Source organism: Streptopelia decaocto (genome assembly GCF_964273445.1).
Source record: "Streptopelia decaocto genome assembly, contig: SUPER_29_unloc_1, whole genome shotgun sequence".
Taxonomy (NCBI): Eukaryota; Metazoa; Chordata; class Aves; order Columbiformes; family Columbidae; genus Streptopelia; species Streptopelia decaocto.
This window is the reverse complement of record NW_028117344.1, coordinates 10877-37008: the sequence shown is the minus strand read 5'-3', so window position 1 is coordinate 37008 and position 26132 is coordinate 10877. Positions and strand designations below refer to the sequence as shown.

At 56.0% G+C, this 26132-nt stretch overlaps 1 protein-coding gene across 5 annotated transcripts; it reads left to right on the top strand.

Moving 5' to 3' along the window:
* Positions 1-1534: 1534 nt before the first annotated feature.
* Positions 1535-24761, top strand: ILVBL (ilvB acetolactate synthase like). 5 transcript variants are annotated; one of them, XM_082076450.1, is made up of 18 exons: positions 1535-1619; positions 2156-2204; positions 3175-3306; positions 3411-3612; positions 5849-5976; positions 7773-7897; positions 9187-9200; positions 9984-10095; positions 10173-10272; positions 13979-14076; positions 15689-15825; positions 15908-16042; positions 17621-17735; positions 18977-19146; positions 20602-20672; positions 20759-20830; positions 20913-21018; positions 24443-24761. In XM_082076450.1, the coding sequence occupies exons 3-18, from the start codon at positions 3193-3195 to the stop codon at positions 24619-24621; spliced, it is 1878 nt and encodes a 625-aa protein (XP_081932576.1). In that variant the 5' UTR covers positions 1535-1619; positions 2156-2204; positions 3175-3192; the 3' UTR covers positions 24622-24761. The 5 variants fall into 5 exon arrangements, with proteins under 5 accessions (XP_081932576.1, XP_081932580.1, XP_081932579.1 ...); XM_082076451.1 differs by lacking the exon at positions 1535-1619 and adding an exon at positions 1719-1738; XM_082076452.1 differs by lacking the exon at positions 1535-1619 and adding an exon at positions 1752-1769.
* The last annotated feature ends 1371 nt before the right edge of the window (positions 24762-26132 follow it).

The window sequence follows — 26132 nt, the reverse complement described above, 5'->3', positions numbered from 1 at the left end:
GGACCGGGAGGGACAAGGGAGGGGATGGGGACACTGGGGAGGGGATGGGGACACTGGATGGGGACCGGGAGGGACAAGGGAGGGGATGGGGACACTGGGGAGGGGATGGGGACAGTGGGGAGGGGATGGGGACACTGGGGAGGGGATGGGGATATCATGGGGAGGGACCGAGAGGGGTTGGGGACATCGGGGAGGGGATGGGAGGGACAAGGGAGGGACCGGAGACAATGGGGAGGGACAAGAGAGGGGTTGGGGACATCGGGGTGGGACCGGGAATGCGATGGGGATACAGGGGATGGGGACAATGGGGAGGGGATGGGGACACTGGGGAGGGGATGGGGACACTGGGGAGGGGATGGGGACACCGGGGAGGGGATGGGGACACCGGGGGGACACTGGGAGGGACCGGGAGGGGTTTGGGATACAGGGGATGGGGACACTGGGGAGGGGTTGGGGACACCGGGGAGGGACCGAAGGGACCCCGGTGGGAGCGGGGGGGGACACCGGTGACACCGGGGAGGGACAAGGAGGGGGCGATCAGGGCTGGGGACAAAGCGGCCCCGGGGGTGGGGACAAACCGGGGAGGAACCGGCGACACCGGGGGCGGGGGGAACCCCAGGGGGGACACCGGGGGGAGGCGGAGAGTGCTGGGACGGGGACCCAGGCGTCCGGGCAACCAAAACCCCTCCCACAACGGCTTCCAGGGGACCCAGGCGTCCGGGGGCTGCTCCCCCCTCCCCATCATTGGGTGCCCGGACGCCTGGGTCCCCTGGAAACCTTTATGGGGGGTCTGGACGCCTGGGTCCCCTAAAAGACATTGGCGGGGGGACCCGGACGCCTGGGTCCTCTGGAAGACATTGCGGGGGGGGGTGGTACCCGGACGCCTGGGTCCCCTAAAAGATATCGTGGGGGATCCGGACGCCTGGGTCCTCCTGAAGACATTGGGGGGGGGTGGTACCCGGACGCCTGGGTCCCCTAGAAGCTGATATGGGGGTACCCGGACGCCTGGGTCCCTCCGGTTGGTGACGTCACCGTGGACGGGAAGTGTCCCCCCCTCGCCCCCCGGGATTTCGCCTCCTCCGATCGGGACGGAATTTCCCACACATCCCCCCCCGGGGGGGGTGGCACCTTCCCGGACGCCTGGGTCCCCCGGAGCAGTTTCTGGTCCCCACCCTCCCCCCCGAAAATCCATGGGAGACCCCCCCCCAAGTGATCCCCCATAATGGAAGGCCCCCCCCCAAAATCGAACCCCCCATGTAAACCCCAATAGACACCTCCCCCCCCTCCCAAGCGAGATCTCCACGTAAACCCCCCCCCGGGGGAATCCCCATGGGGGACTCCCCCAGCAGGCCACGCCCCTTCCCTTGGCCACGCCCCTCGTTCCGACCCTCGCCCTTTAGACTCTGCCCAGCCATGGCCCAGCCCCTTCCCTGGCCCCGCCCCTTCCCTGGCCCCGCCCCCTGGACTCCGCCCCGCCCCTCAGCCAATCAGCGCGCTCCACTGAGGGGAAAAATAAAGCTCCGGCGGGCGAATGACGCGAAAGGGGCGGAGCCGGAAGGCAGTGTCACGTGATTCAGTCGGCGTCATGTGATTCAGGCGGCAGCGCCGGCGGCCGCGGGGTCGGTGCGGGGAGGGGGCGTGGCCGCGGGGGTGGGCGGGGCTTGGGCGGGTGGGCGGGGCCGCGGGGGTGGGCGGGGCCGCAGGGGTGGGCGGGGTTCGGGGCTTCCGGGACGAGCAGGTGGCGGCCGGGGGGGCGATCCCGATTTGGGGTGACATGGGGGTGCCCTTGGATCCGGGGGGGTCATGGGACCGGGGGACACCCAGGGGGGTTGGCCCCGCCCTCTGGGGGTTGCCATGGGAACGGGGGGGGGCGGGGCGTGGGATTAGGGGGGACCCCGGGAGGGGTGACCCTTGGGGGGGTCACAGAACCAAGGGACACCCGGGGGGAGGGGGTGTGGGATCCCTACACCCCCCCATCGCCTTTTTTAAGCCTAAAAAGAGGCAAATTGGGGGGTTTAAGGAGAAAAATCCGGCATCTGGATCAGCTCCGGTGGGTTGGGAATGGGCTAAAACTGGGATTAGTTTTGGGGGGGGGGGGGTTAGGCCGGGTTTAGGATTTTATATCTCTTCCCCCCCCACACCCCGTCCCAAGCAGGTCTTTGCGTGGGCACCGAGAGTTGGAGAAGACAGACGAGTTCGTTAGGGTAATTAAGCAAATGAGCTGGGGTTGGGCTTGGCTTAGTGTGGATTAGGCTTGGCTTAGTGTTGGGGTTGCGCCAGAGAAGTGCTGGGTTCAGTTAAACTGGGTTCAGTTAAACTGGGTTTAATTCCTCAGGTTAGGTTCTATTGGGTTCAGTTAAACTGGGTTCAGTTAAACTGGGTTCAGTTAAACTGGGTTCAGTTAAACCGGGTTTAATTCCTTGGGTTAGGTTCTATTGGGTTCAATTCATCCATCTCAGTTAAACTGGGTTCAGTTAAACTGGGTTTAATTCCTCAGGTTAGGTTCTATTGGGTTCAATTCATCCATCTCAGTTAAACTGGGTTCAGTTAAACCAGGTTTAATTCCTTGGGTTAGGTTCTATTGGGTTCAATTCATCCATCTCAGTTAAACTGGGTTCAGTTAAACTGGGTTCAGTTAAACCGGGTTTAATTCCTTGGGTTAGGTTCTATTGGGTTCAATTCATCCATCTCAGTTAAACTGGGTTCGGTTAAACCAGATGCAGTGAATTGGGTTTGCTTAATCCGGGTTCAATTAATCCAGGTTCAGTTCACCAAATTCAATTAATCTGGGTTAATTGATCCGTGTTCCTTTCACCAAATTTAATTAATCCTGGTTCAATTAGTCTGGGTTCAATTCACCCAACTTAATTAGTCTGGGTTCAACTCACCCAATTTAATTAGTCTGGGTTCAACTCACCCAATTTAATTAGTCTGGGTTCAACTCACCCAATTTAATTAGTCTGGGTTCAATTCACCCAATTTAATTAATTGGGGTTCAGTTTATCCGGGTTCAACTCACTAAATTCAATTAATCTGTGTTCAATTAATCTGAGTTCAATTCACCAAATTCAACTAATCCCGGTTCAACTAATCCCAGGTCAACTAATCCCGGCTCACCTAATCCCGGCTCAGTTAATCCAGACTCAACTAAACCCAGCTCACCTGTCCCCCCAGGCCTCTCCCGCCATCCCCATGGACGCCCTGAGCGCCGTCACCGTGTCCTTGGCCGCCGTCCTCCTGGCGGTGGCCGCGGCGCTGGCCGCGCTGGCCCATCGCTTGGGTCTCCTCCACCAACTCCTCCACCCGGTAGGCCGCCCCCCCAATTTTTTACCCAAAACCACCCTTTTTCACCCCAAACCCCGCATGGTTGGGGCCGAGGCGACGCCGGTGACGTCCCCCCGGTGTCACAGGTGGACCCGCGGAGTCCCCGGCACGGCGGGGAGTTGGTGGCCGCCGTCTTGAAGGCCCACGGCGTGCGGTTCGTCTTCGCCTTGGCCGGCGGGCACATCTCGCCCATCCTGGTGGCCTGCGAGAAGATCGGGGTGCGCGTGGTGGACACGCGGCACGAGGCCACCGCCGTCTTCGCCGCCGACGCCGTCTCCCGCCTCTCCGGTGAGATCTGGGGTCACCTCATGGTGGCTTTTGTCCCCATTTGTCACCTACGGGCCAAGGAGGTGACACCAAGGGCACCATGTTCTTCTGTTCCAAGGTTTTGGGGTGTCCCAACTTGGTTGGGTCTCCATTGATCTGTGATGGGTTCAAAGACTTTGGGCGTGTCCAGGGACCTTCTGTGGTGGCTTTTGTCCCCATTTGTCACCTACAGGCCAAGAAGGTGACACCAAGGGTACCATGTTCTTCTGTTCCAAGGCTTTGGCGTGTCCCAACTTGGTTGGGTCGCTGTTGACCTACGAAGGGTTCAAAGACTTTGGGGATGTCCAGGGACCTTCTGTGGTGGCTTTTGTCCCCATTTGTCACCTACAGGCCCAAGAGAAGGTGGCACCAAGGGCACCATGTTCTTCTGTTCCAAGGTTTTGGGGTGTCCCAACTTGGTTGGGTCTCCATTGATCTGTGATGGGTTCAAAGACTTTGGGCGTGTCCAGGGACCTTCTGTGGTGGCTTTTGTCCCCATTTGTCACCTACAGGCCAAGAAGGTGACACCAAGGGTACCATGTTCTTCTGTTCCAAGGCTTTGGCGTGTCCCAACTTGGTTGGGTCGCTGTTGACCTACGAAGGGTTCAAAGACTTTGGGGATGTCCAGGGACCTTCTGTGGTGGCTTTTGTCCCCATTTGTCACCTACAGGCCCAAGAGAAGGTGGCACCAAGGGCACCATGTTCTTCTGTTCCAAGGTTTTGGGGTGTCCCAACTTGGTTGGTTCCCCATTGATTTGTGAAGGGTTCAAAGACTTTGGGCGTGTCCGGGGACCTTCTGCGGTGGCTTTTGTCCCCATTTGTCACCTACAGGCCCAAGAGAAGGTGGCACCATGGCCACCATGTTCTCTTGGCTCAATGGATGGAAAATTTTGGGGTGTCCCAACTTGGTTGGTTCCCCATTGACCTACGAAGGGTTCAAAGACTTTGGGGATGTCCAGGGACCTTCTGTGGTGGCTTTTGTCCCCATTTGTCACCTACGGGCCAAGGAGGTGACACCAAGGCCACCATGTTCTTCTGTTCCAAGGTTTTGGGGTGTCCCAACTTGGTTGGTTCCCCATTGACCTACGAAGGGTTCAAGGACTTTGGGGATGTCCAGTGTCCATCTGTGGTGGCTTTTGTCCCCATTTGTCACCTACGGGCCAAGGAGGTGACACCAAGGCCACCATGTTCTTCTGTTCCAAGGTTTTGGGGTGTCCCAACTTGGTTGGGTCCCCATTGACCTACGAAGGGTTCAAAGGCTTTGGGGATGTCCAGGGACCTTCTGTGGTGGCTTTTGTCCCCATTTGTCACCCCCAAAGGTGATTTGTCAGCTCTGGTGGGGACAGAACCATGAGGTGACCCCATGGCCACCACCTTCTTCTGCTCCAATGGATGGAGAATTTTGGGGTGTCCCAACTTGGTTGGTTCCCCATTGACCTGATGAGGGTTCAAAGACTTTGGGGGTGTCCAGGGACCTTCTGTGGTGGTTTTTGTCCCCATTTGTCACCTACAGGCCCAAGAGAAGGTGTCACCGTGGCCACCACGTTCTCTTGGCTCAATGGATGGAGAATTTTGGGTTGTCCCAACTTGGTTGGTTCCCCATTGACCTACGAAGGGTTCAAAGACTTTGGGGGTGTCCAGGGACCTTCTGTGGTGGCTTTTGTCCCCATTTGTCACCCCCAAAGGTGATTTGTCAGCTCTGGTGGGGACAGAACCATGAGGTGACCCCATGGCCACCACCTTCTTCTGCTCCAATGGATGGAGAATTTTGGGGTGTCCCAACTTGGTTGGGTCCCCATTGACCTGATGAGGGTTCAAAGACTTTGGGCGTGTCCAGGGACCTTCTGTGGTGGCTTTTGTCCCCATTTGTCACCTACAGGCCCAAGAGAAGTTGACTCCATGGCCATCACGTTCTCTTGGCTCAATTGATGGAGAATTTTGGGGTGTCCCAACTTGGTTGGTTCCCCATTGACCTACGAAGGGTTCAAAGACTTTGGGGATGTCCAGGGACCTTCTGTGGTGGTTTTTGTCCCCATTTGTCACCTACGGGCCAAGGAGGTGACACCAAGGCCACCATGTTCTTCTGTTCCAAGGTTTTGGGGTCTCCCAACTTGGTTGGTTCCCCATTGACCTGATGAGGGTTCAAAGACTTTGGGGGTGTCCAGGGACCTTCTGTGGTGGCTTTTGTCCCCATTTGTCCCCCCTGTGCCATCCCCAGGTGGTGTCGGTGTCGCCATTGTCACCGCGGGCCCCGGTGTCACCAACACGATCACCGCGGTCAAGAACGCCCAGTTGGCCGAGTCGCCATTGCTGCTCATCGGGGGAGCAGCCGCCACCTTACAAAAGGTAAAGAAATCCCTTTTTGGCCACATTTTGGGGGGGGTTCCTCAATTTTAAGGTTTTTTCCTCCACTTTGGAGAGTTTCCTGCCATTTTGTTTGGTTTTTCTCCTCAGTTTGGGGGGTTTTTCCTTCATTTTTGGGGTGTTTTCCGCCATTTTGTTGGGTTTGTTTCCGCCATTTTTGAGGTGCTTCCCGCCCTTTTTTTTCCCCTCCATTTGGTGTTTCTTTTCTTCAGTATTTGGGGAGTTTTCCCCTATTTTGGGAAGGTTTTCCCTCCATTTCGGAGTCGTGTTTTCCCCCATTTTTAGAGTTTTTTTCCCCTCCATTTTTGGGGCGGTTTTTCCCTCCATTTTTAGAGGTTTTTTCCCTCCATTTTTGGGTGGTTGTTCCCCCCATTTATGACCCGTTTCCCCCAAATTTATGACCCATTTCCCTCAATTTTTGGGGCTGTTTTTTCCCTCCTCTTTTGAGGCATTTCTCCCCATTTTCCGGCCATTTTCCCCCCATTTTTGGCTCATTTTCCCTCCATTTTTTTTGGGGGGGGGGGGTTTCCCTCACTTTTTTGGCTGGTTTTCCCTCCATTTTTGGGTGTTTTTTCCCCTCCATTTTTGGGGTGTTGTTCCCCCCCATTTCCAACCCATTTCCCCCCATTTTGAGCTCATTTTTCCTCATTTTTGGGGTGTTTTCCCCTCCATTTTTTGGGCCATTTTTCCTCCTTTTTTGGTGTGTTTTTTCCCCCCATTTTTGGGCTCATATTCCCCCCATTTTTGGGCTCATATTCCCCCCATTTTTGGGCTCATATTCCCCCCATTTTTGGGGAGGTTTTTCCCCTCATTTTTGGGGTGTTTTTCCCCCCCATTTTTGGGTGGTTTTCCCCCCCATTTTTGGGCTCATTTTCCCTCCACTTTTGGGCTCATTTCCCCTCCATTTTTGGGCCATTTTCCCTCAATTTTTGGGGGTGGTTTTCCCCTCCATTTCTGACCCGTTTCCCCCTCCATTTCCGGGCCATTTTTCCCTCCATTTTTGGGTGTTTTCCCCCCCCATTTCTGACCCGTTCCCCCTATTTTGGGCTCATTTTTCCTCACTTTTGGGCTGGTTTTCCCTCCATTTTTTGGGGTGGTTTTCCCCTCCATTTCCGACCCGTTTCCCCCTCCATTTCCGGGCCATTTTTCCCACCATTTTTGGATGTTTTTCTCCCCATTTCTGACCCGTTCCCCCTATTTTGGGCTCATTTCCCTTCCATTTTGGGGTGTTGTTCCCCTCCATTTTTGAGGCACTTCGCGCCATTTTTTGGCCATTTTCCCCCCCCATTTCCGACCCGTTTCCCCCCCCATTTCCGACCCGTTTCCCCCCATTTCCGACCCGTTTCCCCCCATTTCCGACCCATTTCCCCCATTTTGGGCTCATTTTCCCTCAATTTTTGGGCCATTTTCCCTCAATTTTTTGGGGTGCTTTCCCCTCCATTTCCAACCCATTTCCCCTCCATTTCTGACCCGTTTCCCCCTCCATTTCCGGGCCATTTTTCCCTCCATTTTTGGATGTTTTTCTCCCTCCATTTCCGACCCGTTCCCCCTATTTTGTCTCATTTTTCCTTTATTTTTGGGCTGGTTTCCCCTCCATTTTGGGGCGTTGTTCCCCTCCATTTTTGAGGCACTTCCCGCCACTTTTCGGCCATTTTCCCCCCATTTCCGCCCCGTCCCCCCCATTTCCAACCCATCCCCCCCATTTCCGACCCGTTCTCCCCCATTTCGGGCTCATTTTCCCTCATTTTTCCTCATTTTGCCCCGTTTCGCGCCCGCAGGGCCGCGGCGCGCTGCAGGACGTGGAGCAGCTCTCGCTCTTCAGGACGCTCTGCAAGGTCCGTCTGTCCGTCCGCACCGTCCGCGACCTCGTCCCCACCATCCGACGGGCCATGGCCACCGCCAGGTCCGGGACCCCCGGTACGGGACCCCGAAATGTGGGGGGGACACCCCAAAATGTGTGGGGGGGGACACCCCAAAACATGGGGGGAAACACACACGAAACATGGGGGACATTCCCCAGCATCCGCCAGGTCCGGGACCCCCGGTACGGGACCCCGAAATGTGGGGGGGACACCCCAAAATGTGGGGGGGACACCCCAAAACATGGGGGGAAACACACACGAAACATGGGGGACATTGTCCCTATCATCCCCCAGGCCATGGCCACCGCCAGGTCCGGGACCCCCGGTACGGGACCCCGAAATGTGGGGGGGACACCCCAAAATGTGTGGGGGGGGCACCCCAAAACATAATGGGGAGACACACATGAAACATGGGGGACATTGTCCCCAGCATCCCCCAGGCCGTGGCCACCGCCAGGTCCGGGACCCCAAAATGTGGGGGGGGACACCCCGAAATGTGGGGGGGGGACCCCAAAACATAATGGGGAGACACACATGAAACATGGGGGACATTGGCCCCAGCATCCACCAGGTCATGGCCACTGCCAGGTCCGGGACCCCTGGTATGGGACCCCGAAATGTGGGGGGGACACCCCAAAATGGGGGGGGGGGCACCCCAAAACATAATGGGGAAACACACATGAAACATGGGGGACATTTGCCCCAGCATCCACCAGGTCATGGCCACTGCCAGGTCCGGGACCCCAAAATGTGGGGGGGGGACACCCCAAAATGTGGGGGGACACCCCAAAATGGGGGGGGCACCCCAAAACATAATGGGGAGACACACACGAAACATGGGGGACATTGTCCCCAGCATCCCCCAGGCCATGGCCACCGCCAGGTCTGGGACCCCAAAATGTGGGGGGGGGACACCCCAAAAGGGGGGGGACACCCCAAAATGGGGGGGGACACCCCAAAACATGGGGGGAAACACACACGAAACATGGGGGACATTGTCCCCAGCATCCCCCAGGCCGTGGCCACCGCCAGGTCCGGGACCCCCAGTATAGGACCCCGAAATGTGGGGGGGACACCCCAAAATGTGGGGGGGACACCCCAAAATGGGGGGGGGGGGCACCCCAAAACATAATTGGGAGACACACACGAAACATGGGGGACATTGTCCCCATCATCCCCCAGGCCATGGCCACCGCCAGGTCCGGGACCCCAAAATGTGGGGGGGGGACACCCCAAAATGGGGGGGGACACCCCAAAATGGGGGGGGCACCCCAAAACATAATGGGGAGACACACACGAAACATGGGGGACATTCCCCAGCATCCGCCAGGTCGGGGACCCCCGGTACGGGACCCCAAAATGTGGGGGGGACACCCCAAAATGTGGGGGGGGACACCCCAAAACATGGAGGGGAAACATGTCAAAAATGGGGGGAAAACACACACAAAACATGGGGGAGAAACACACGAAAAATGGGGGAGACACCCCCAAATTATGGGGGAAACACACACAAAACATGGGGGGGACACCCCCAAATTATGAGGGACACACGCACAAAACATGGGGGGAAACACGTAAAAATGGGGAGAAACAGACCAAAAATGGGGGGGAAACATCAAAAATGGGGGGGAAACGTACCAAAAATGGGGGGAAAACACACAACATGGGGGAGACACCCCCAAATTTTGGGGGCGCACACACAAAAAATGGGGGGGAAACACACTAAACTCCCCCAGATTTTGGCCCCCAAAAGCGTCTTTTTTTGGGGGGTGACATTGGGATTTGGGGAAGAGTTTTACCCCCAAAAGTGGGTTTTACCCCCCAAAGTGTCTTTTTGGGGGGTGACATTGCAAACTGGAGGGTGTTTTACCCCCCCAAAACACCCCAAAATTGCCTTTTACCCCCCAAAGTCCTTTTTACACCCCAAAAGTCCCTTTTTGGGGCGCTGCTGTTTGAATTAAAGTCCCTTTTACCCCCCCCAAATGACTTTTAACGCAAATAAAGAGCTTTTAACCCCCCAAAAAGTGCTTTTTACCCCCCAAAACTTGCTTCCCCCCCCCCCAAAACTCTCTTTTAATCTGATTTTGGGGTGTCCCCCCCTCTTTGCACCCCCCAAATTTCTTCCAGGTCCTGTTTTTGTGGAGCTGCCCATTGACGTTCTCTATCCCTTCCATGTGGTGGAGAAGGAAATCGGGGCCACCCGAACCCCCCGGGGACTTCGGGGGACATTGGTGACATGGTAAGAACCCCCCCCAGCACCCCAAAAATCCCCAGCACCCCCAAAATTAACCCCGCACCCCAAAATTAACCCCATAGGTACCTTCGAAATTACATCCGGAACCTTTTTGCGGGGGCCTGGGAGCCCCAGGATTTGTCACCGTTGCCCATTCATGTGCCACAGGCCACACAAGAGGAGGTGGGTTTAAGCCCGGCTTAAGTGGGGTTTGGGGGTGTCGGTACATGGGGGGTTTGGGGGTTAAATCAGCTGGTTTGGGGGTTAAATCAGCTGGTTTGGGGGTTAAACTGGGGTGATTTAAGGGATTGGATGAGCTGGTTTTAGGGTTAAGCTGGGCTGGGTTTAGGGTCCAACTAAGCTGGTTTGGGGTTAAATCAGCTGGTTTGGGGTTAAATCAGCTGGTTTGGGGGTTAAATCAGTGGGTTTGGGGGTTAAATCAACTGGTTTGGGGGTTAAACTGGGGTGATTTAAGGGATTGGATGAGCTGGTTTTAGGCTTAAGCTGGGCTGGGTTTAGAGCCCAACTAAGCTGGTTTGGGGGTTAAATGAACTGGTTTGGGGGTTAAATCAGCTGGTTTGGGGGTTAAATCAGCTGGTTTGGGGGTTAAACTGGGGTGATTTAAGGGATTGGATGAGCTGGTTTTAGGCTTAAGCTGGGCTGGGTTTAGAGCCCAACTAAGCTGGTGTTGGGGGTTAAATCAGCTGGTTTGGGGGTTAAATCAGTGGGTTTGGGGGTTAAATCAACTGGTTTTGGGGTTAAACTGGGGTGATTTAAGGGATTGGATGAGCTGGTTTTAGGCTTAAGCTGGGCTGGGTTTAGAGCCCAACTAAGCTGGTGTTGGGGTTAAATCAGCTGGTTTGGGGGTTAAATCAGTGGGTTTGGGGGTTAAATCAACTGGTTTGGGGGTTAAACTGGGGTGATTTAAGGGATTGGATGAGCTGGTTTTAGGCTTAAGCTGGGCTGGGTTTAGAGCCCAACTAAGCTGGTTTGGGGGTTAAATCAGCTGGTTTGGGGGTTAAATCAGCTGGTTTGGGGGTTAAATCAGCTGGTTTGGGGGTTAAACTGGGGTGATTTAAGGGATTGGATGAGCTGGTTTTAGGCTTAAGCTGGGCTGGGTTTAGAGCCCAACTAAGCTGGTTTGGGGGTTAAATGAACTGGTTTGGGGGTTAAATCAGCTGGTTTGGGGGTTAAACTGGGGTGATTTAAGGGATTGGATGAGCTGGTTTTAGGCTTAAGCTGGGCTGGGTTTAGAGCCCAACTAAGCTGGTTTGGGGGTTAAATGAACTGGTTTGGGGGTTAAATCAGCTGGTTTGGGGGTTAAACTGGGGTGATTTAAGGGATTGGATGAGCTGGTTTTAGGCTTAAGCTGGGCTGGGTTTAGAGCCCAACTAAGCTGGTTTGGGGGTTAAATCAGTGGGTTTGGGGGTTAAATCAACTGGTTTGGGGGTTAAACTGGGGTGATTTAAGGGATTGGATGAGCTGGTTTTAGGCTTAAGCTGGGCTGGGTTTAGAGCCCAACTAAGCTGGTTTGGGGGTTAAATGAACTGGTTTGGGGGTTAAATCAGCTGGTTTGGGGGTTAAACTGGGGTGATTTAAGGGATTGGATGAGCTGGTTTTAGGCTTAAGCTGGGCTGGGTTTAGAGCCCAACTAAGCTGGTTTGGGGGTTAAATCAGCTGGTTTGGGGGTTAAATCAGTGGGTTTGGGGGTTAAATCAACAGGTTTGGGGGTTAAACTGGGTGATTTAAGGGATTGGATGAGCTGGTTTTAGGCTTAAGCTGGGCTGGGTTTAGAGCCCAACTAAGCTGGTGTTGGGGTTAAATCAGCTGGTTTGGGGGTTAAATCAGTGGGTTTGGGGGTTAAATCAACTGGTTTGGGGGTTAAACTGGGGTGATTTAAGGGATTGGATGAGCTGGTTTTAGGCTTAAGCTGGGCTGGGTTTAGAGCCTAACTAAGCTGGTTTGGGGGTTAAATGAACTGGTTTGGGGGTTAAATCAGCTGGTTTGGGGTTAAATCAGCTGGTTTGGGGGTTAAACTGGGGTGATTTAAGGGATTGGATGAGCTGGTTTTAGGCTTAAGCTGGGCTGGGTTTAGAGCCCAACTAAGCTGGTTTGGGGGTTAAATCAGCTGGTTTGGGGGTTAAATCAGCTGGTTTGGGGGTTAAACTGGGGTGATTTAAGGGATTGGATGAGCTGGTTTTAGGCTTAAGCTGGGCTGGGTTTAGAGCCCAACTAAGCTGGTTTGGGGTTAAATGAACTGGTTTGGGGGTTAAATCAGTGGGTTTGGGGGTTAAACTGGGGTGATTTTAGGGATTGGCTGAGTCGGTTTTAGGGTTAAGCTGGGCTGGGTTTAGGGCCTAACTAAGCTGGTTTGGGGGTTAAATCAGCTGGTGTTGGGGTGAAACGAGGTGGTTTTGGGCCTGACTGGGGTGGGTTTTGTGGTCAAACGAGGCAATTTTGGGGTCAAACAAGATGGTTTTGGGGTCAAACGAGATGGTTTTGGGACTGACTGGGGTGGGATTTGGGGTCAAATGAGGCAGTTTTGGGGTCAAACAAGGTGATTTTGGGCCTGACTGGGATCGTTTTTGGGGTCAAACGAGGCAGATTTGGGGCCAAATGAGGCCGTTTTGGGGTCAAACGAGGTGGGTTTGGGCCTGACTGGGATGATTTTGGGGCTCAAATGAGGCAGTTTTGGGCTCAAATGAGGCCGTTTTGGGGTCAAACAAGGTGATTTTGCGCCTGACTGGGATCGTTTTGGGGTCAAACGAGGCAGTTTTGGGGTCAAATGAGGCCGTTTTGGGGTCAAACGAGGTGGGTTTGGGCCTGACTGGGATGATTTTGGGGCTCAAATGAGGCCATTTTGGGGTCAAACAAAGTGATTTTGGGCCTGACTGGGATCGTTTTTGGGGTCAAACAAGGCAGTTTTGGGCTCAAATGAGGCCGTTTTGGGGTCAAACAAGGTGATTTTGGGCCTGACTGGGATCGTTTTGGGGTCAAACGAGGCAGTTTTGGGGTCAAATGAGGCCGTTGTGGGGTCAAACAATGTGATTTTTGGCCTGACTGGGATCGTTTTTGGGGTCAAATGAGGCCGTTTTGGGGTCAAACGAGGTGGGTTTGGGCCTGACTTGGATGATTTTGGGGCTCAAATGAGGCAGTTTTGGGCTCAAACGAGGTGGTTTTGGGCCTGACTAGAGTGGGTTTTGGGGTCAAACGAGGCGGGTTTGGGCCTGACTAGAGTGGGTTTTGGGGTCAAACGAGGTGGTTTTGGGCCTGACTAGAGTGGGGTTTGAGGTCAAACGAGGTGGTTTTAGGCCTGACTAGAGTGGGGTTTGAGGTCAAACGAGGTGGTTTTAGGCCTGACTAGAGTGGGTTTTGGGGTCAAACGAGGTGGTTTTAGGCCTGACTAGAGTGGGTTTTGGGGTCAAACGAGGTGGTTTTGGGCCTGACTAGAGTGGGTTTTGGGGTCAAACGAGGTGGTTTTAGGCCTGACTAGAGTGGGTTTTGGGGTCAAACGAGGTGGTTTGGGCCTGACTAGAGTGGGTTTTGGGGTCAAACGAGGTGGGTTTGGGCCTGACTAGAGTGGGGTTTGAGGTCAAACGAGGTGGTTTTAGGCCTGACTAGAGTGGGTTTTGGGGTCAAACGAGGTGGTTTTGGGCCTGACTAGAGTGGGGTTTGGGGTCAAACGAGGTGGTTTTGGGCCTGACTAGAGTGGGTTTTGGGGTCAAACGAGGTGGTTTTGGGCCTGACTAGAGTGGGTTTTGGGGTCAAACGAGGCGGGTTTGGGCTCAAATGCAGCAGTTTTGGGGGGCACGGCGTGTGTTTTGGGGTGAGAGGCGGTTTTGGGGTGCGAGGCGTGTGTTTTGGGGTGCGAGCTGTGTTCTGGGCGCAGGTGCAGCGCTGTGCGGAGCTGCTGAGCCGGGCCAGGAAGCCGCTGGTGCTGCTGGGCAGCCAGGCCATGCTGCCCCCCACCACCCCCGCGCAGCTCTGGTGAGACCCCACAACAGCTGGTTTGGGGACACTCAAACTGGTTTGGGGACACTCAAACTGGTTTGGGGGTGGCTGAACTGGTTTGGGGGTGGCTGAACTGGTTTGGGGACAGTTGAACTGGTTTGGGGACAGTTGAACTGGTTTGGGGGCAGATCAGCCAGTTTGGGCTCTATGAGATGGTTTGGGGACAGTTGAACTGGTTTGGGGGTGGATCAGCCAGTTTGGGGTCTATGAGATGGTTTGGGGACAGTTGAACTGGTTTGGGGACAGTTGAACTGGTTTGGGGACAGTTGAGCTGGGTTTGGGGGCAGATCAGCCCATTTGGGGTCTATGAGATGGCTTGGGAACAGTTTAACTGGTTTGGGGGTGGGTGAACTGGTTTGGGGGTGGGTGAACTGGTTTGGGGGCAGATCAGCCCATTTGGGGTCTATGAGGCGGTTTGGGGACAGTTGAACTGGTTTGGGGCTGGCTGAACTGGTTTGGGGTCTATGAGATGGTTTGGGGGTGGCTGAACTGGTTTGGGGACAGTTGAACTGGTTTGGGGACAGTTGAGCTGGGTTTGGGGGCAGATCAGCCAGTTTGGGGTCTATGAGATGGTTTGGGGACAGTTGAACTGGTTTGGGGACAGTTGAACTGGTTTGGGGGCGGATCAGCCAGTTTGGGGTCTATGAGATGGTTTGGGGACAGTTGAACTGGTTTGGGGGCAGATCAGCCCATTTGGGGTCTATGAGATGGTTTGGGGGTGGCTGAACTGGGTTGGGGACAGTTGAACTGGTTTGGGGGCAGATTAACTGGTTTGGGGCCAAATTGAGCCAGTTTGGGGCCCTGACCAAACTGGTTTTAAGGCCAAACCAAGACAGTTTGGGTCTCCAGCTGAGCTGGTTTTAGGGTCAAACTGAGTCAGTTTGGAACCCCAGCCCAACTGGTTTTAGGGCCCCAACCCAGCTGGTTTTAAGCCCAAATTGAGCCAGTTTGCGTCTCTACCTGAGCTGGTTTGGGGGCCAAAAGGAGCCAGTTTGGGGCCTCAACCGAACCATTTTTTGGGGCAAAACCGAGCCAGTTTGGGTCTCCAACCCAGCCAGTTTGGGCCTCAGACTGAGCTGGTTTTAAGGCCAAACTGAGCCAGTTTAGGACCCTGATTGAGCCAATTTTGGGGCCAAACTGGGCCAGTTTGGGTCTCCAACCCAGCCAGCTTTTGGGGCCAAATGGAGCCAGTTTGTGGCCCTGACCAAACTGGTTTTGGGGCCAAACTGACCCAGTTTGTGGCCCTGACCAAACTGGTTTTGGGGCCAAACTGACCCAGTTTGTGGCCCTGACCAAACTGGTTTTGGGGCCAAACTGACCCAGTTTGTGGCTCTGACCAAACTGGTTTTGGGGCCAAACTGACCCAGTTTGTGGCCCTGACCAAACTGGTTTTGGGGCCAAACCGAGCCAGTTTGGGTCTCCAACCCAGCCCAAATGGAGCCAGTTTGGGGTCCTGACTGAGCTGGTTTTAAAGCCAAACTGAGCCAGTTTTGGCCTCAGACTGAGACAATTTTAAGGCCAAACCGAACCAGTTTGGGGCCCTGATTGAGCCAATTTTGGGGCCAACCGGCTGCATTTTGTCCCCCAGCTCGGCGCTGGAGTCCCTCGGCGTCCCCTGTTACCTGGGGGGGGCGTCGCGGGGGCTCCTTCCCCCCGACAGCCCCATCCTCCTGCGCCAAAACCGCCGCGACGCCCTCCGCGACGCCGACCTGGTGCTGCTGGCAGGTACCGCGTCCCCAAATTGGGGGTCGGTGACACCCCGTAACGTCACCGACACCCTCACGGCGACGCTGTTGACGTCCCCAAGGCGCCGTCTGCGATTTCCGCCTGTCCTACGGGCGACTGTTCAACCGCGGCGCCGCCGTCGTCGCCGTCAACCGGGACCGGGAGCAGCTGTTGAAGAATTCGGATGTTTTTTGGAAGCCGCGGTTGGCCGTGCAGGGTGAGGGGTCACCCGGGGGGGGTGGAAAAGGGAGCGGGGGGTCCTGGGGACAGCAGGATGAGCATGGAGAAAGGGTTTAGTTCAGGTATTATCAGGATGTACTTAGGGAGTTTGTATATATACATATATATAATATATAGAGCCATAGCACCCTGAGAACGCCTGATGTGGGAAGCTAAGCAGGGTCGGGCCCGGTCAGTGCTTGGATGGGAGACCAATGGTATGTGGGGGGGATTAGAAGGGGGTGGTCAGTAGGTCAGAGAGGTTCTCCTGCCCCTCTGCTCTGCCCTTTAGTTCAGATATTATCAGGGTACATTTGGGGAACATATATATATATATATGTATAAAATATATACAGCCATAGCAGCCTGAGAACACCCGATCTGGGAAGCTAAGCAGGGTCGGGCCCGGTCAGTGCTTGGATGGGAGACCAGTGGTACGTGGGGGGGATTAGAAGGGGGTGGTCAGTAGGTCAGAGAGGTTCTCCTGCCCCTCTGCTCTGCCCTTGAGAAGAGGGTTTAGTTCAGATACTATCAGGATATACTTGGGGAACATATATATATATAATATATGCAGCCATAGCACCCTGAGATCACCTGATCTCATCTGATGTGGGAAGCTAAGCAGGGTCGGGCCCGGTCAGTGCTTGGATGGGAGACCAATGGTACCTGGAGGGATTAGAAGGGGGTGGTCAGTAGGTCAGAGAGGTTCTCCTGCCCCTCTGCTCTGCCCTTTAGTTCAGATATTATCAGGGTACATTTGGGGAACATATATATATATATATATATGTATAAAATATATACAGCCATAGCAGCCTGAGAACACCCGATCTGGGAAGCTAAGCAGGGTCGGGCCCGGTCAGTGCTTGGATGGGAGACCAGTGGTACGTGGGGGGGATTAGAAGGGGGTGGTCAGTAGGTCAGAGAGGTTCTCCTGCCCTCTGCTCTGCCCTTGAGAAGAGGGTTTAGTTCAGATACTATCAGGATATACTTGGGGAACATATATATATATAATATATGCAGCCATAGCACCCTGAGATCACCTGATCTCATCTGATGTGGGAAGCTAAGCAGGGTCGGGCCCGGTCAGTGCTTGGATGGGAGACCAATGGTACCTGGAGGGATTAGAAGGGGGGTGGTCAGTAGGTCAGAGAGGTTCTCCTGCCCCTCTACTCTGCCTTTTAGTTCAGATACTATCAGGATATACTTGGGGAACATATATATATATATACATACATATATATAATATATACAGCCATACAGAACGCCCCATCCCGTCTGATCTGGGAAGCTAAGCAGGGTCGGGCCCGGTCAGTGCTTGGATGGGAGACCAGCTGGGAACAGCGGGTGCTGTGGCTGAGCCAGCACTGGGCCCTTGTGGCCAGGAAGCCAATGGGACCTGGGGGGGATTAGAAGGGGGGGGTCAGTAGGTCAGAGAGGTTCTCCTGCCCCTCTACTCTGCCCTGGGGAGGCCACACCTGGAATAGTGTGTCACATCTGGAATAGTGTGTCACATCTGGAATAGTGTGTCCAGTTGTGGCCCCTCGGTTCCAGACGGACAAGGAGGCGTTTTTGGCAGGGGACGTGGCGTCGTTCGTGGTGCGGTTGGCGCAGAGCCTGAGCGGGTTCAGCTGCCCCAGGGAATGGGGAGAGCAGCTGCGGGAGGCCGAGAGGAGGAAGGAGAAGGAGATCCGGTGAGGGGACGGGACTGGGGACGAAGATGGGGACAAGGGTGGGGATGGGGATGGGGACAAGGGTGGGACTAGAATAGGGATGGGGAGAAGGATGGGGATGGGGGCAAAGATTGGGACAGGGATGGGGACAAGGTTGGGGATGGGGACAGGGATCAGGATGGGACAGGGACAAGGATGGGGATGGGGACAAAGATTGGGACAAGGATGGAGACAAGGACAGGAATAGGGACAGGAATGGGGACAATGATGGGACAGGAATGGGTGTGGGGACAGGGATGGGGACAAGGGTTGGGATGGGGATGGGGACAAGGATGGAGACGGACAGGAATGGGGACAATGATGGGGACAAGATGGGGGATGGGATTGGGGACAGTGGTGGGACAGGAATGGGGACAAGGATGGGGATGGGGACAAGGATGGGACAGGAAGGGGTGTGGGAATGGGGACAATGGTGGGACAGGGATGGGTGTAGGGACAGGAATGGGGACAAGGGTTGGGATGGGGATGGGGACAAATGGGGACGAGGGTTGGGAAGGGATGGGGACAAGGACAGGACAGAGATGGGACAAAGACGGGGATAGGAATGGGGACAAGATGGAGAGAAGGATGGGGACAAGATGGGGGATGGGGATGGGGACAATGGGGGGACAAGGATGGGGACAAGGATGGGGATGGGGACAAGGATGGGGATGGGGACAATGGGGGGACAGGGATGGGGACAAGGATGGGGATGGGGACAAGGGTGGGACAGGGATGGGGACAAGGATGGGGATGGGGACAATGGGGGGACAGGGATGGGGACAAGGATGGGGATGGGGACAATGGGGGGACAAGGATGGGGACAAGGATGGGGATGGGGACAAGGATGGGGATGGGGACAATGGGGGGACAGGGATGGGGACAAGGATGGGAATGGGGACAATGGGGGGACAGGGATGGGGACAAGGATGGGAATGGGGACAATGGTGGAACAGGGATGGGGACAAGGATGGGGATGGGGACAAGGATGGGGACAATGGTGGAACGGGGATGGGGACAATGGTGGAGCAGGGATGGGGATGTGGATGGGGACAAGGATGGGGATGTGGATGGGGACAAAGAACATCCATTTTGGGGATCCCACCCCCATTTTTGAGGTGTCCTCACCCCCATTGTGGATCACCTTACCCCCTTTCCACCGGCGTGGGGTCCCCATGGTGGGTGTCCCCACCCCATTTTTGGCTGTTCCCCATATCCCTAAGGGACAAAGCGACCGTCCCCGCTCCCCCCCACCTGAACCCCCTGGATCTGCTGCTGTGCCTGGACCGGCTGCTGCCCCAGAACTGCATCCTGGTGGCCGACGGGGGCGATTTCGTGGCCACCGCCGCCTACATCCTGCGGCCACGGCAGCCCCTGGCCTGGCTGGACCCCGGTGAGCGGCCACGGGGCCTGGACGGGGCGGCGTGGTGGGGAAAGATGGCACCAGAGTCACCTCAGGGTCAAAATGGCACCAGAATCACCTCAGGGTCAAAATGGCGCCAGAATCACCTCAGGGATCAAAATGGCGCCAGAATCACCTCAGGGTCAAAATGGTGCCAGAATCGCCTCAGGGTCAAAATGGCGCCAGAATCGCCTCAGGGTCAAAATGGCGCCAGAATCACCTCAGGGATCAAAATGGCGCCAGAATCACCTCAGGGTCACAATGGCGCCAGAGTCACCTCAGGGATCAAAATGGCCCCAGAATCACCTCAGGGCTCAAAATGGCGCCAGAATCACCTCAGGGTCAAAATGGCGCCAGAATCACCTCAGAGTCAAAATGGCGCCAGAATCACCTCAGGGTCAAAATGGCGCCAGAATCACCTCAGGGTCAAAATGGCGCCAGAGTCACCTCAGGGATCAAAATGGCACCAGAATCACCTCAGGGTCAAAATGGCGCCAGAATCACCTCAGGGATCAAAATGGCCCCAGAATCACCTCAGGGTCAAAATGGCGCCAGAATCACCTCAGGGATCAAAATGGTGCCAGAATCACCTCAGGGATCAAAATGGCCCCAGAATCACCTCAGGATCAAAATGGCGCCAGAATCACCTCAGGGATCAAAATGGCCCCAGAATCACCTCAGGATCAAAATGGTGCCAGAATCACCTCAGGGATCAAAATGGCCCCAGAATCACCTCAGGGATCAAAATGGCCCCAGAATCACCTCAGGGATCAAAATGGCCCCAGAATCACCTCAGGATCAAAATGGTGCCAGAATCACCTCAGGGATCAAAATGGCCCCAGAATCACCTCAGGATCAAAATGGTGCCAGAATCACCTCAGGGATCAAAATGGCCCCAGAATCACCTCAGGGATCAAAATGGCCCCAGAATCGCCTCAGGGTCAAAATGGCGCCAGAATCACCTCAGGGTCAAAATGGCGCCAGAATCACCTCAGAGTCAAAATGGCGCCAAAATCACCTCAGGGTCAAAATGGCGCCAGAATCGCCTCAGGGTCAAAATGGCGCCAGAATCACCTCAGGGATCAAAATGGCGCCAGAATCACCTCAGGGTCAAAATGGCGCCAGAATCACCTCAGGGATCAAAATGGCCCCAGAATCGCCTCAGGGTCAAAATGGCGCCAGAATCACCTCAGGGTCAAAATGGCGCCAGAATCACCTCAGAGTCAAAATGGCGCCAAAATCACCTCAGGGTCAAAATGGCGCCAGAATCGCCTCAGGGTCAAAATGGCGCCAGAATCACCTCAGGGATCACAATCTTGGGGCCATTTTGGGCTTCTTGGGGCCATTTTATCGCCATGTTGCGTTCCCATTGGCCTCACCCTCGAGCGTCTCTTCCACCTGAAGCCATTCGGTGACATTCGGTGACACCTTTTTGTCCCCAACCAGGACCTTTCGGCACGTTGGGAGTCGGCGGCGGGTTCGCGCTCGGCGCCAAGCTGTGCCGGCCTGACGCCGAGGTACAATGACATGGCGCTTGGGGACAATGGGGACGCTTGGGGACAACGGCGGACACGCGGGGACACTTGGGGACATTTCCCGCCAGGTTTGGGTCCTTTATGGCGACGGCTCGTTGGGCTACAGCTTGATGGAGTTTGACACCTTCGTGCGGCACAAGGTGGGGGACGCGACCAGGGACACGTTGGGGACGCTCGGCGGTGTCACCGGGGGGGTGGTGACATTGATTCGTGTCCCCGCAGACGCCGGTGATCGCGCTGGTGGGGAACGACGCCTGTTGGAGCCAGATCGCGCGGGAACAGGTGGCGCTGCTGGGCAGCAACGTGGCGTGTGGCCTGGCCTACCTGGGTAATGGCACCTTTGTCACCTCTTTGTCACCTCTTTGTCACCTCTTGGCACCGGGGTTGGGGACACACGTGGTGTGGGAGCTCGGGGGGGTTTGAGGTGGCGCCAGGGGACACGGAGAGGGGACCGGTGGCATCTCGGCACCAGGGATGGTCCCCCCGTGTCAGCCATGGTTGGTGTCCCCATGTCACCCCAGATCAGGTCACACCTGGTGTCCCCATGTCACCCATGTTTGATGTCCCCATGTCACCCATGTCAGTGTCCCCATGTCACCCCAGATCATCCCACATCGTTTTCCCCATGTCACCCATGTTGGTGTCCCCATGTCACCCCAGATCATCCCACATCGGTGTCCCCATGTCACCCATGTTGGTGTCCCCATGTCACCCCAGATCATCCCAGATCAGTGTCCCCATGTCACCCCAGATCACCCCACATCGGTGTCCCCATGTCACCCATGTCAGTGTCCCCATGTCCCCCCGACCATCCCATGTTTGGTGTCTCCATGTCACCTTGGATCAGGTCACACCTGGTGTCCCCATGTCCCCCATGTTGGTGTCCCCATGTCACCCCAGATCAGCCCATGTTTGGTGTCTCCATGTCACCCATGTCAGTGTCCCCATGTCACCCCAGATCATCCCACATCGATGTCCCCATGTCACCCCAGATCATCCCACATCGCAGTCCCCATGTCACCCATGTCAGTGTCCCCATGTCACCCCAGATCATCCCACATCGGTGTCCCCATGTCACCCATGTCAGTGTCCCCGTGTCACCCCAGATCATCCCATGTTTGGTGTCTCCATGTCACCCATGTTGGTGTCCCCATGTCACCCCAGATCATCCCACATCGGTGTCCCCATGTCACCCCAGATCATCCCATGTTGATGTCCTCATGTCACCCATGTTGGTGTCCCCATGTCACCCATGTTGGTGTCCCCATGTCACCCCAGATCATCCCATGTTTGGTGTCTCCATGTCACCTTGGATCAGGTCACACCTGGTGTCCCCATGTCACCCCAGATCATCCCACATCAGTGTCCCCAGGTCACCCCAGATCACCCCACATCGGTGTCCCCATGTCACCCATGTCAGTGTCCCCACATCACCCCAGATCATCCCACGTTGGTGTCCCCATGTCACCCCAGATCAGCTCACACCTGGTGTCCCCATGTCACCCACGTTGGTGTCCCCATGTCACCCATGTCAGTGTCCCCATGTCACCCCAGATCATCCCACATCGGTGTCCCCATGTCACCCCAGATCATCCCACGTCGGTGTCCCTATGTCACCCCATGTCACCCACGTCAGTGTGCCCATATCACCCCATGTCACCCACGTCCCATGTCGGTGTCCCCATGTCACCCCATGTCACCCACGTCAGTGTGCCCATGTCACCCCAGATCACCCCACGTCGGTGTCCCCATGTCACCCCATGTCACCCAACTCAGTGTCCCCACGTCACCCCAGATCATCCCACGTTGGTGTCCCCATGTCACCCATGTCAGTGTCCCCACGTCACCCCAGATCACCCCACGTCGGTGTCCCCATGTCACCCCATGTCACCCACGTCAGTGTGCCCATATCACCCCATGTCACCCACGTTCCACGTCGGTGTCCCCATGTCACCCCATGTCACCCACGTCAATATGCCCTTGTCACCCCAGATCACACCACATCGGTGTCCCCATGTCACCCCATGTCACCCATGTCAGTGTCCCCATGTCACCCCAGATCATCCCACGTTGGTGTCCCCATGTCACCCATGTCAGTGTCCCCATGTCACCCCAGATCACCCCACGTCGGTGTCCCCATGTCACCGCATGTCACCCACGTCAGTGTCCCCATGTCACCCCATGTCACCCACGTCAGTGTCCCCATGTCACCCCAGATCATCCCACATTGGTGTCCCCATGTCACCCCAGATCATCCCACATCGATGTCCCCATGTCACCCAACTCAGTGTCCCCACGTCACCCCAGATCCCCCCACGTCGGTGTCCCTATGTCACCCCATGTCACCCACGTCAGTGTGCCCATGTCACCCCATGTCACCCACGTCCCATGTCGGTGTCCCCATGTCACCCCATGTCACCCACGTCAGTGTGCCCATGTCACCCCAGATCACCCCACGTCGGTGTCCCCATGTCACCCCATGTCACCCAACTCAGTGTCCCCACGTCACCCCATGTCACCCACGTTCCACGTCGGTGTCCCCATGTCACCCCATGTCACCCACGTCAATATGCCCTTGTCACCCCAGATCACACCACATCGGTGTCCCCATGTCACCCCATGTCACCCATGTCAGTGTCCCCACGTCACCCCAGATCATCCCACATTGGTGTCCCCATGTCACCCCAGATCATCCCACGTTGGTGTCCCCATGTCACCCATGTCAGTGTCCCCATGTCACCCCAGATCATCCCACATCAGTGTCCCCATGTCACCCCAGATCATCCCATGTTGGTGTCCCCATGTCACCCCAGATCAGCCCATGTTGATGTCCCCATGTCACCCCAGATCATCCCATGTCAGTGTCCCCATGTCACCCCAGATCATCCCATGTTTGGTGTCTCCATGTCACCTTGGATCAGGTCACACCTGGTGTCCCCATGTCACCCATGTTGGTGTCCCCATGTCACCCCAGATCATCCCACATCGGTGTCCCCATGTCACCCCATGTCACCAATGTCGGTGTCCCCATGTCACCCCAGATCATCCCACGTTGGTGTCCCCATGTCACCCATGTCAGTGTCCCCATGTCACCCCAGATCACCCCACGTTGGTGTCCCCATGTCACCCCAGATCAGCTCACACCTGGTGTCCCCATGTCACCCACGTTGGTGTCCCCATGTCACCCCAGATCATCCCACATCGGTGTCCCCATGTCACCCCAGATCATCCCACGTTGGTGTCCCCATGTCACCCATGTCAGTGTCCCCACGTCACCCCAGATCCCCCCACGTCGGTGTCCCCATGTCACCCCATGTCACCCACGTTAGTGTGCCCATGTCACCCCATGTCACCCACGTTCCATGTCGGTGTCCCCATGTCACCCCATGTCACCCAACTCAGTGTCCCCACGTCACCCCAGATCCCCCCACGTCGGTGTCCCCATGTCACCCCATGTCACCCACGTTAGTGTGCCCATGTCACCCCATGTCACCCACGTTCCATGTCGGTGTCCCCATGTCACCCCATGTCACCCAACTCAGTGTCCCCACGTCACCCCAGATCACCCCACGTCGGTGTCCCCATGTCACCCCATGTCACCCAACTCAGTGTCCCCACGTCACCCCAGATCCCCCCACGTCGGTGTCCCCATGTCACCCACATCATTGTCCCCACATACCTCCACCCCCACACCCCATCCCCCCCACCCCCCCGTGTCCCCACGCGGGTGACACCGTCCCCGTTGTCCCCAGACTACGGCGCGGTGGCCGCGGCGCTGGGCGCCCGGGGGTGGCAGCTGGGCCGGCCCGAGCGCGAGCGCCTGGAGCAGCTGCTGCGGGTGGCACAGGACACGTGTCACCAGGGCCACCCCGTGCTCCTCAACGCCCTCATCGGCCGCAGCGGCTTCCGCGACGGCGCCATCTCCGTCTGACGGCCCCAAGTGTCACCCGTTGTCACCAAAGCGTCACCAACGTGGGGCGGGAGATGCCGGTGATGTCCCCGACTCGGTGTCCCCAGGGCAGTAAAGTGTCACTGTGTCCCCACCGCTGTGGCCTGTGGTGTCGGTGGGGGTGGCAGCGGCTTGGGGACGCCCCCTGTGACATTTGGGGACGGTCAAGTGGTATTTGGGGATGACCAAGTGACATTTTGGGGATGGTCAAGTGACAATTTGGGGATGGTCAAGTGATATTTTGGGGACATTCAAGTGACAATTTGTGGATGGTCAAGGGGCATTTTGGGGATGGTCAAGTGACATTTGGGGACGGTCAAGGGGCATTTTGGGGAAGGTCAAGTGACATTTTGGGGACCGTCAGGTGACATTTTGGGGAAGGTCAAGTGACAATTTGGGGACCGTCAGGTGACATTTTGGGGACTATCAGGTGACATTTTGGGGACGGTCAGGTGACATTTTGGGGACGGTCAAGTGGCAATTTGGGGATGGTCAAGGGGCATTTTGGGGACGGTCAAGTGACAATTTGGGGACCGTCAGGTGACATTTTGGGGACTATCAGGTGACATTTTGGGGACTGTCAGGTGACATTTTGGGGATGGTCAAGTGGCAATTTGGGGACCATCAGGTGACATTTTGGGGACTATCAAGTGACATTTTGGGGAAGGTCAAGTGACATTTTGGGGACTATCAGGTGACATTTTGGGGATGGTCAAGTGACAATTTGTGGATGGTCAAGTGGCATTTTGGGGACTATCAGGTGACATTTTGGGGACGGTCAAGTGGCAATTTGGGGACTATCAGGTGACATTTTGGGGACGGTCAAGTGACATTTTGGGGACGGTCAAGGGGCAATTTGGGGACAGTCAAGTGGCAATTTGGGGACAGTCAAGTGACATATTGGGGACAGTCAAGTGACATTTTGGAGACGTTCAAGTGACAGTTTGTGGATGGTCAAGGGGCATTTTGGGGACAGTCAAGTGGCATTTGAGGGCTATTAAGTGACATGTTGGGGACATTCAAGTGCCATTTGGGGACAGTCACCCCCTGTCACACCACAACACACACAGACCTGGCAGTGAGTGTTGTTTATTGCTGGTGACAATGACAAATGGCAGCGCTGGGGGGGTGAGGTCACCCTGGGGGGGGGTCAGGGACCCTTGGGGACAAGTGACACTGTTGTCACCTCCACTGTTTGTCCATTGGTTCCCAAGCCAGGGGACAGATGTGTCCCCATGGCCATAAAGTGTCACTGCGTCCCCCCTGTGTCCTGTGACATCAATGTGGGTGTCACCACCTTGGGGACACAAGTGACAATTTGGGTATGGTCAAGTGACAATCTGGGGACTGTCCCACTGGTGTCACTGGGGTCCCGGTGGTGTCACCAGGTCCCTGTGGTGTCACTTGGGTCCCTGTGTTGTCACTGAGGTCCCACCGGTGTCTCTGGGGTCCCAATGGTGTCACCAGGTCCCTGTGTTGTCACCAAGGTCCCT